The sequence below is a fragment of the Danio rerio genome, chromosome 10, assembly GCF_052040795.2.
Source record: "Danio rerio strain M-AB ecotype USA chromosome 10, GRCz13ab, whole genome shotgun sequence".
Classification (NCBI taxonomy): domain Eukaryota; kingdom Metazoa; phylum Chordata; class Actinopteri; order Cypriniformes; family Danionidae; genus Danio; species Danio rerio.
This window is the reverse complement of record NC_141030.1, coordinates 36359152-36370000: the sequence shown is the minus strand read 5'-3', so window position 1 is coordinate 36370000 and position 10849 is coordinate 36359152. Positions and strand designations below refer to the sequence as shown.

General features: G+C 36.5%; 1 protein-coding gene across 7 annotated transcripts in view; it reads left to right on the top strand.

The window, feature by feature from the left end:
• Window positions 1–10849, top strand: part of umodl1 (uromodulin-like 1) — a 35378-nt gene that overhangs the window by 22744 nt on the left and 1785 nt on the right. For all 7 annotated transcript variants that reach the window (XM_087269657.1, XM_087269659.1, XM_087269658.1 and 4 more), the window contains 4 exon segments: window positions 2810–3213; window positions 6038–6174; window positions 7017–7256; window positions 9845–10004. In XM_087269657.1, coding sequence (XP_087125783.1) covers window positions 2810–3213; window positions 6038–6174; window positions 7017–7256; window positions 9845–10004 — 941 coding nt within the window.

The following is a 10849-nucleotide window of genomic DNA, read 5'->3' as shown; positions in this document are numbered from 1 at the left end:
TCAGAATGAGTAAGTAAATGATTAATAAACTATTCAAATCAGCATTTATATATTTTATTATTCAGGCATATATTAATAGTTTATTTGTATGTTAATAAATGCTTTATTAACTCAACTTCATCCAGTTTTGTGACCTAATCTAAAGTGAGGACTGTTTATGCTTTATGAATCCCTTATAAATGACAATTAATGGCTCTGTTATATATTATATCCACACAGAAAAAACAAAACAAATGTATTGATATCTATTCATTTGAAGACACACAAATGAAAAATAAATATTTGCAATCTTAACTAAAATGAAATTACTGTACAGTTTAAGCATCACTAAATAACAATGAAATGTTGCATCATAATATATTGTTAAATTCATAGGCGCCTGCAGGAATTTACTCCAAGGTACGCACAAATCCAGCACCACCCCGCCCCTTCCCCCAATCGTGTCAAGAAACACTGATGCTTACTGTCAAAGGCAACATTATTTAAGGGCATTCCTTACGACACAATTCATTTCCTTTTTTCATTTGAAAATTTTTATGAAATCTAAATGTAATAAAAGCACATCAATACCAAGGAAAAATATAACGCAAGACGTAATCTTTAAAGTTTTGACATACTAAAAAATTTGCAAATAAATGACAGAAGAATGTGATACAATAGTGAAGCATTAATTAAATCCTTACTTTCCAGTGACCGAAAATCATCCACCCGCACAGTTGGGCTCAAACTAAAATATAATTTGTATATTTTTTTGGAAAGAAAAATCTTTTTAAAACAAATTTTGTATATAATTTGTCTCTTTAAAGTAGTTTACACTGTTTAATAATCACTTTAAATTATGTCATAAATAAATGAATAAAAAAATCGGCATTAATCCCTGCCCTCTCATGGTATACGCCGATTGCACTGGGTAAATTATTATATTGTTGTTTTGTTATCCAAATGTATTTAATTGTATTTATTTCTAATTGTAGTTTTAGAAAAACAATATTCATTAGATTGTAACCATTTATTTGTCATTTTTAAGGCATTTATAAAGAATAAATAGTCCCTTACTTTAGATTATTTTAGATTTTTAGTTAATAAAGCATTTATTAACAGACCAAGCGACCAGCGACCTTCTTGCTGTGAGGCGACAGCACTACCTACTGCGCCACTGCGTCACTGCAGGAATTACACTTATTACTAATTCATAATTACATGCTGTTTCAGACGAAATATTCAGAGTAGCATGGTAAACGATAAAGGGAGCGCATCACAGGTTGTCAGTGTTAAAAAATGACTTCAGCTCAGTAAAGCAGGCTAGGCGGAACAGTGCTATTTACTGATGTTTTGTTGTTTAACTAAATACAAATCTACATTATCAATGCTGTAAAAGATCCCTTGTGAAACTGAAAATAGTCACATCAATCGCTCACCGGAAGATTTCAGTGGCTCAACAACACTTCTGTGCATATAACCCATTCAAAACAATAAAATCTACATCAGCTCTGACTAAATGAGTTTCAAAACATAACATTACCTGTCTAGAAAAATACTTCAGCAATAGTGTCGTCCTTCCTCCAGAGTGCAAAAGTAACTCCAATATTGATTCAGGATTTTAATTAAGCATTTGTTTTTAGAGCTGTCACTCGTGTCCATGTAACCACGGACCACGTGAACGTGCATCGGCGGATCTACGTGAACAGAGATGCGCTGTTGTACAGATTTACATTTGTTAACAGACAGTTTGGGCTACTTATCAGAATTATGGTAACTATCAGCCTAAAAAAGTTTAATTGGATGAAAATTTTTTATCTTATGCCTTACCCAGAATATAAAAATACATATAAATACATTTAGATCATTTACTTTAATCATTACTACTGGAATGTGAAGAGACTTTTAACCAGCACAACAAAAAAATGTTCTTGAGGACAATCAACAACTGCACTTTTAAACATCCGTTAAAGTTACTGTAGTTATTTAGTTAAGAGCAGCAAATTAATCTCTCATGTTGATCCACTTTTTTTTGTTTGATAACAGAGGTGTCTTTTTAACAATGTGCAGATCTATAATGATAGCCTTCGATTACTTGTAACAGTTTAAAATAAAACACACCAAGACAGACAATTTTTACAGGTTTTTGCAAGTCTAATGGCTAGATTTACGGTCAGCTTTCTGTTAAAGCACTACTGTCGGTACATCGAAACAAACCAGGTTACTATTGGAAATGGAGTTAGTGAGGCCAGCAGGGGGTGCTCAACCTGCAGTCTTTGTGAGTCCTAATGCCCCAGTATAGTGAAGGACACACTTTACTGTCAGTAAGTGCCATCTTTCGGATGAGACGTTAAACAGAAGTCCTGACTCTCTGTTGTCATTAAAAATCTCATGGCATTTCTCATAAAGAGTAGAGATGTAACCCCGGTGTCGTGGCCAAATTCCCTCTATCAGCCCTTGCACATCATGGCCTCCCAATCAACTCCATCAACTGAATTGGCTCTATCACTGTACACCTATTGCTGATGTGTGGTGAGCGCACTGATGCTGATGCTGTAGATGCTGCACACTGGTGGTGATGTGGAGAGACCCCCCTTATGGTTGTGAAGTGCTTGTATAGCCATACACGATAAATGTGCTCTATAAATGGACATTACAATTACAAAATACACATTACAAACAATGTCATCTTTGCATTTAAAATGAGCGATGACACCCAATGACAGTTGTTATAAGTGTGTCATGTCATGGTTATAAAGGTTAAATGACAGCAAGCAATTTTCCTCTGATATCTCTGTTTGCATCTGTTTGTTTCTGCTCGTAACCACAGCTTCATCTAATGCTACAGCATCAACTGTTCATCCAGCCACGAACTATACTGAACTATCAAGCGCTGCAATAACTGGCAACCCATCTGTGAGCAGGACTAATGTTCAGAGCAACCTCACAACAACAACAATGTCTTCAGCTTCCTCGACCTACGCTAACAGACTGATCCAGGCCATCAGTCCTGCAACAACACTCAACATTACTTGCCACTCTGTCTCCTGTATAACTGTTGAATGCAGCCCCTGGTTAATAAAAGTCGACATAAGGCGAGATTACCTCAAGGCCAATAACATCTCAGAGACCTCCTTGTATCTTGGAAATCCTGAATGCGGGCCCGCTGGGTTTGATGATTCTTATTTGTGGCTCATCACAGCTTGGGATAAGTGTGGCACAACACCAGAACATGTAAGTCCTCCAGTGTTTAAATTGAAGGGATAGTTCACCTGAAAGTCTAAATTGATTCACACTCACGTTATTTTAATTATTTTTAAGGGTGCTTTCACACCTGTGTATCAATTCAGTTGTTCCGAAACAGAGATTACAATTGTTACAATGTTGCTCTTTGCTCCTGGAGTGGTTCGCTTTCACACTGCAAAGTTTATAATCGGACCAAAAGAGCTAAAACAAGTCACGTGCGAGTAAACTCTCCTTACATTGGTCAGAGTGTCAGGGTTTATTTTGCAGCGTCCCGCTCAGCTGTCAGGAGAGGTGGTGGTTTGGTGGTGATTGACAGGGTGCGCGCATGACATGTCTGAGGAGAGACGCGGTGGGGAGGGGTGGGAAAGTACGCAACGATACCTATTTGAGGACCGGGAGGGAGACGCGAGATTACCGGGAGATCATCACTCGTTTGCGGGCATCCGGAGACTCGCGAAACTTCCCGCCATACTCATAATTCTCTCTTCATATAGCCGTAAGCCTATTACATATCCATAAAACACTGTGATATAACCGCGCTCGGATCGGATCGCTTTCTCACTGCAATCGATCCGCTCCAGGGTTCGTTTCAATCGAGCCGAGACCACCTCATTCAATCGATCTCGGAGCGATTACTTTGGCGCGGAACAGAGCGCGATTGCCCTGTTCACATATGCCAAACGAACCGCGCTAACTGGGCAAACGAGATGCGTTCTGAAACAAAAGTGTAGGTGTAAAACCCTAAGTTTCTTGCTTCTGTTGAACAAAAAACAGAAGAATGTAGCAGAATAATAAAAGATAATATGGAAGTCATTGGTTACAGGTTTCTGACATTCTTTAAAATAACTTCTTTTGTGTTCAAAAAGGAAAATCAAACAGGATTATAAGGAGTTGAGGGTGAGTCAATAGTGACAGTACCTTTACTTTTTCCACATTTTTTGTTACAGCCTTATTCAAATATGGATTCAATTAATTTATTTTCTCAAAATTCTACACACAATACCCCAAAATGACAATGTGAAAAATATGTTTTGAAAATTTATTAAAAATAAAAAACCTGAAAAATCACACGTACATCAGTATTCACAGCTTTTGCTCAACACTTTGTTGATGGACCATTGGCAATTACAGCCTCAAGTCTTTTTGAATATGATGCCACAAGCTTGGCACAACTGTCTTTGGGAATTTTCGGCCATTCCTCTTTGCAGTACCTCTCAAGCTCTATCAGGTTGGATGGTGTACAGCCATTTTCATATCTCTCCAGAGATGTTCAATAGGATTTAGGTCTGGGCTTTGGCTGGGCCACACAAGGACATTCACAGAGTTGTTGTAAAGCCACTCCATTGATATTTTGTGGGCGGTGTTCTTTGAGTCATTGTCCTGCTGGAAGATGAACTGTCGCCCCAGTCTGAGGTCAAGAGCTCTCATAAGCAGGTTTTCATTCAGGATGTCTTTGTACATTGCTGCATTCATCTTTCCCTTTATTCTGACTAGTCTTCCAGTTCCTGCTGTTGAAAAACAGCCTCACAGCATGATGCTGCCACCACCATGCTTCACTGTAGGGATGGTATTAGCCTGGTTATGAGCGGTGCCTGGTTTTCTCCAAACGTAACAAACAGCATTCACTCCAAAGAGTTCAATTTTAGTCTCATCAGACCAGAGAATTTTCTTATTGTCTGAGAGTCCTTCAGGAGTCTTTTGCCAAATTCCAGGTAGGGAGTGGCTTCCGTCTGGCCACTCTACGATACAGGCCTCATTGGTGGACTGCTGCACAGATGGTTGTCCTTCTGTATGGTTCTGCTCTCTCCACAGAACAACGCTGGAGCTCAGACAGAGTGATCATGGGGTTATTAATCACCTCCATGACAAAGGCCCTTCTCCCCCAATCACTTAGCTAGATGTCCGGCCAGCTATAGGAAAAGTCCTGTTTGTTCAAACATCTTCCACTTATGGATAATGGGAGGCCACTGAGCTCATTGAACCTTTCAGAGCAGCAGAAATGTTTCTGTAACCTTCCTCAGCCTTGTGCCTTGAGACAATCCTGTCCAGGAGGTCTACAGACAATTCCTTTGTCTTCATGCTTGTTTTGTGCTTTGACATGCACTGTCAACCCTGGGACCTTATAAAGACAGGTGTATGCCTTTTCAAATCATGTCAAATCAACCGAATTGACCACAGGTGAACTCCAATTAAGCTCTGAATCATCTCAAGAAGGATCAGTGGAAGCAGAAAGTACCTGAGCTCAATTTAGAGCTTCACGGTAAAGGCTGTGAATACTTCTGTACATCTGATTTTTCAGCTTTTTTATTTTTAATAAATTTGCAACAATTTCAAAAAATCTTTTTTTCACATTGTCATTATGGGGTATTGTGTGTAGAGTTCTGAGGAAATTAATGAATTTAATCCATTATTGGAATAAGTCTGTAACATAAAGAAATGTGGAAAAAGTGTAGCACTATGAAAACTTTTCGGATGCACTGTATTTAAAAAAAAAGTAATAATTTTTTCCCATACATTGATTATTATTATTGTTTTGAAATTGTATGAACACAAAAATAATGTAGACAAGCAATTGGCAAGTCACAATGAGCATAAAAAATACATGGAATAATCAAATTAAAGGGACTAAGCCAAAGGAAAATGAATGAATGAAAACCAAAAATCTTTGCAATTTCAACTTGGGGAATACAATAACTATGAGTTAATTGTTTCCCCTGTAAACATGCAGTGCTTTTATTTTTTGAGGTTTCAGCTGTTTAGTGTATAAACTAGTCCTTAGAGTAAAACGTAACCAATGCTCTCTGTCTTTCAGAACAACACTCACAATTCATTCAGTGTGACTCTGTTCAACAATGTGAGCAGCTCACAGACTACGACGCATCTAAAAGTGCCTGTCACCTGCACGTACCCCAGCAGCGTCATCATCTCCATGGGATACGCTCCGGCAGGGTACACTGCTTCCACAGCAACCACAGTCTCCATAGAGCGTGTTTTTCTCTCGCCATCTCCTGTCATGGAGAAACATCTAGACTGTTAGTCATGTCAGCGCACATGTAAAACAACAATGTATATATATATATATATATATATATATATATATATATATATATATATATATATATATATATATATATATATACACACACACACACACACACACACACATATATATATATATATATACATACATATATATATATATATATATATATATATATATTTATACATATATATATATATATATATATATATATATATATATATATATATATATATATAATATTTAAAGTATATTTTTTATATTTTAGTTTTTAAGTGAACCTTTAACTTCCTAATGCAAAATTAAAAGCAATAAATTCACAAATAAAATAAAAACAAGTTCATAAACTTTGTACATCAGAGGTATCCAAACTGTGTCCTGGAAGGCCGGTGTCCTGCAGATTTTAGCTACAACTTGTCTCAACGCACATGCACAAATGTTTCTAGAAAGCTTATCAAAAGCTTTTGATTGATAGGGGTTGGAACTAAGCTTTGCAGGACACCGGCACTCCAGAACAGAGTCTGGGCACAGATGTACAATTAGTTAGCCATTTTATGTGATTAGATTTTAATATTATTATGAAATATTGTTTTTTACATGAAAAGCCACAAGTTGGCAACGCTGGCTGACAGTGTATTTTATTAATGAGCTTACACCTCGATCATTTGCATGGGCCTAAAACAAGCTAAATATGTTTTGTTTTATTTTATCTTATTTCATCATTAGCCTTGTCAAACCTTGTCTTTTGCAGGTATTTTGAGATGATCAATGACCCGGTGAATGGATGGGGCAGTTTTGAGGTTCTCATGCGGCTGCTAAACGGGACACATCCTTTACCAGAGAATTACACTATATCACAAAACGAGAACATCTTTGTGGAGGTCGGGGTCAACACTACCATCTCCCAAATCAAAACAGTCATCAACAAATGTTGGGCAACGTCCAGCAGCGATTCATCACAGCCCTCCAATTATGTGTTTCTGGATAACGGGTGAGTGTAGCTCGAAAATGAGTCCCTCCCTCGAGTCCCTCCTTTTGTGCGGGCTAAAATTAACTTAACTTTTCTCAAAATTTGAAGCAATACTTGCAGTATTTCTCATGTTGTTTTGCTGTGAAAATATAACAGATAATATGGCTACTTTATGTCCTGCCCTCGGCGCCCTGTCTTCGTGTTTCAGTTGATATTATGTAACACATCAAACAGGACCTTTAACTATCATGTGACTAAAGACATTTATAATGAGATTTAGAGCAATTCATTATAATCATATCAATTTATGTTAGTAAACAGCTTTACTATCGTAAAAATGCACATGATTTAAACTTGAGCTCAAATTGTCAGTAACCTGTGGAATTTTCTGGACTGTAGTCTAAATAAGGTAACGTGATTTAGGCTACACATCTGTGAGAAATCTGCTGCAATTAAAAATAATAATATTTACTGCAAGCTCTTCGTTTCAAATTTCAAATTTTATTGTACAGAATAAAAATAAAATAATAATAACAAAATAATAATAATAATAATAACAGAATGTAAATTTTATGAAAAATATTTCTGCAATATAAATATACATTTTTTAAAGACTTTTGATATAGAGTACACTAACCGGCCACTTTATTAGGTACACCTTAGTAACTGCTCGTTAATACAAAAATTTCTAGTCAGCCAATCACATGGCATGGCTGAGAATTTTAGAAACTGCTGATCTACTGGTATTTTCATGCACAACCATCTTTAGGATTTACAGAGAAAGTTCAGAAAGAGAGAAAATATACAGTGATCGTCAGTTCTGTGGGCGCAAATGCCTTGTTCATGCCAGAGGTCAGAAGAGAATAGCCAGACTGGTTCGAGCTGATAGAAAGGCAACAGTAACACAAATAATCACTCGTTACAACCGAGGTCCAGAAGATTGTCGTCAACAGCATGAAAGCATGGATCCATCCTGCCTTGTATCAATGGTTCAGACTGGTGGTGGTGGAGTAATGGTGTGGGTGATATTTTCTTCGCACACTTAGAAACAATTGAGCACCGTGTCAATGCCACATCCTACCTGAGTATTCTTTCTGATGTTCTGATGGCTACTTTCAGCAGGATAACGTGAAATGTCATAAAGAGTGAATCATCTCAGACTGGTTTCTTAAACATGACAATGAGTTCACTGTACTCAAATGGCCTCCACAGTCACCAGAACTCAATCCAATAGAGCACCTTTGGTATGTGGTGGAACGGGGGATTTGCATCATGGATGTGCAGCAGACAAATCTACAACTGCGTGATGCTATCATGTCAATATGGGCCAAAATTTCCGAAAAATATTTCCAGTACCTTGTTGAATCTATACCACAAAGGATTAAGGCAGTTCTGAAGGCAACCTTTTGGTCCAACCGGCTCGGGTCAGGTCCAACCCAGTACTAGCAAGGTGTATCTAATAAAGTGGCCGATGAGTGTATTTGGTTCTAGAAAAAAGTATAAAAATATATAAAAGAGCCAACTGTACAAACAGAAAATGTGGAAACATTTCTAACAAAGTACCTGGTGCATAAGAAAAGAAGGAGTGTATCCTACAGGTGGTATGTCAAGCCCACTCACCTGTATGGAATACACTAGAACAATACACTACACAATTTATTCATTCATTTTCTTTTTGACTTAGTCTCTTTATTTATCAGGGGTCGCCACAGCAGAATGAATCGCCAACTTATCCAGCATATGTTTTTATGCAGCGGATGCCCTTCCAGCTGCAACCCATCACTGGGAAACATCCATACACACTCATTCACTCACATACACTACAGACATTTTAGCCTACCCAATTCACCTATAGTGCATGTCTTTGGACTTGGGGGAAACCGGAGCACCCGGAGTAAACTCACGCGATCACGGGAAGAACATGCAAACTTAGCGACCATCTTGCTGTAAGGTAACAGCGCAACCCACTGCGCCACCGCGCTGCTCACCACACAATATATGCCAAAATATATTTCTGATTATTGCTGTATTCTGTTTGATTTAGCAAACATTTTTTGACATATTAATGTGCTTCAGTTTGGGTTTCTCATTTTTTGCACTGGCTCCTTTAATGTGAATAACACTTGCAGATTTCAAATCATTCTGTAGTCATATAAAGAGATACAGAATTATTTTTGCTGCTTGTTCAAACTACTTACTGAAGATAAGCTTAACACAATTATTGAGATTTTATTATGCTCAATCCACTTAATACTGTTATATTTACTGAATTGATTTGTGTTGGGACAACATAAACAAATTGTGTGGAACCCTGCATTTTTTACAGAGAAGTTCATCCAAAAAATGTACTTTTTCTTAGTTTCTGCTGAATCTAAAAGAAGATATTTTGAATAACCCTGAAACTGGTATTCACTTACTTTCATAGTAGAAAAAAATACTACCATGGAAGTCAATGGTAACAGGTTTTGTGTTCAACAAAAGAAAGAAACTCAAAGCACTTTGTGAAGGGTTAGTAAATAATGAGAGAAGTATCAGTTTTGGATGAACTGTACCTTTAACTGTGCCGGTATTAGAAAAGCAGTATTCACACATTCCTCCCTGCTTTTTAGATGTCCTGTGCCAGAAAAACACACAAATGTTCTTCAGAATGGAAACGGTACCGTGTCTTTAGTGGCTGTGCAGATCTTCTCAGTTGTGAATCTGGACTTAGTGTTCCTGCACTGTGAAATTCAGATCTGCATCGCATTTCAGGACAGTTCATGCATACCTGTGAGTTCAGAGCTTTCCTTTTATTATATTACCATACCCTGGCCCAACAAATCACTTGGACACCAAAGTCACACTAAAGCATTTATGGAAATAATCATTTGAAGCAGCAACTGAAAACAATTATTGTTGTATATCTGATAAAGTTAAGTTGAGCTTTTTTTGTCATTTCACTGCATGTGTAGACATACAATGGAATGAAGCGTTATAAATAAACAATCATAAATACACACATGTATTATTATAATTATTATTCAAACAGATGAAATAGGTTACAAACAAAAAGACTAAAAGAAAAAAGCAGACTAAATAGATTTTGGGGCCACTTTGAAGTACATTTAAACAAATAAATAAGTCTAGAATGGTTATAAAATAATTATTTTACAAAATGAATGAATGAATGAATGAATAAATTACAAATGAACAAATAAATGAATGAATGAATAAACGTTTGTATGAATAAACAAATGAATGAACAAATGAACAAATCATTGAATTAATGAACTAATGTATGAATGAATGAATTAACAAATGAATGAATGAACGAATTAATAAATAAACAAATGAATGAACGAATGAATGAATAAATGAACATATAAGTGGATGAACGAATGAATGAACAAACAAACTAATGAATAAATGAACAAATTAATAAACCAAGAATGAATGAATTACTGAATGAAGGAAAGACTGAACAAATGAGCAAACAATTAAATAATTTAACTAATGTATGAATGAACAAATGAATGAATTAACAAACAAATGAATGAATGAATGAATGAACGAACGAACAAACAAATGAATGAACAAACAAATGAATGAATAAACAAACAAATGTATAAATGAAT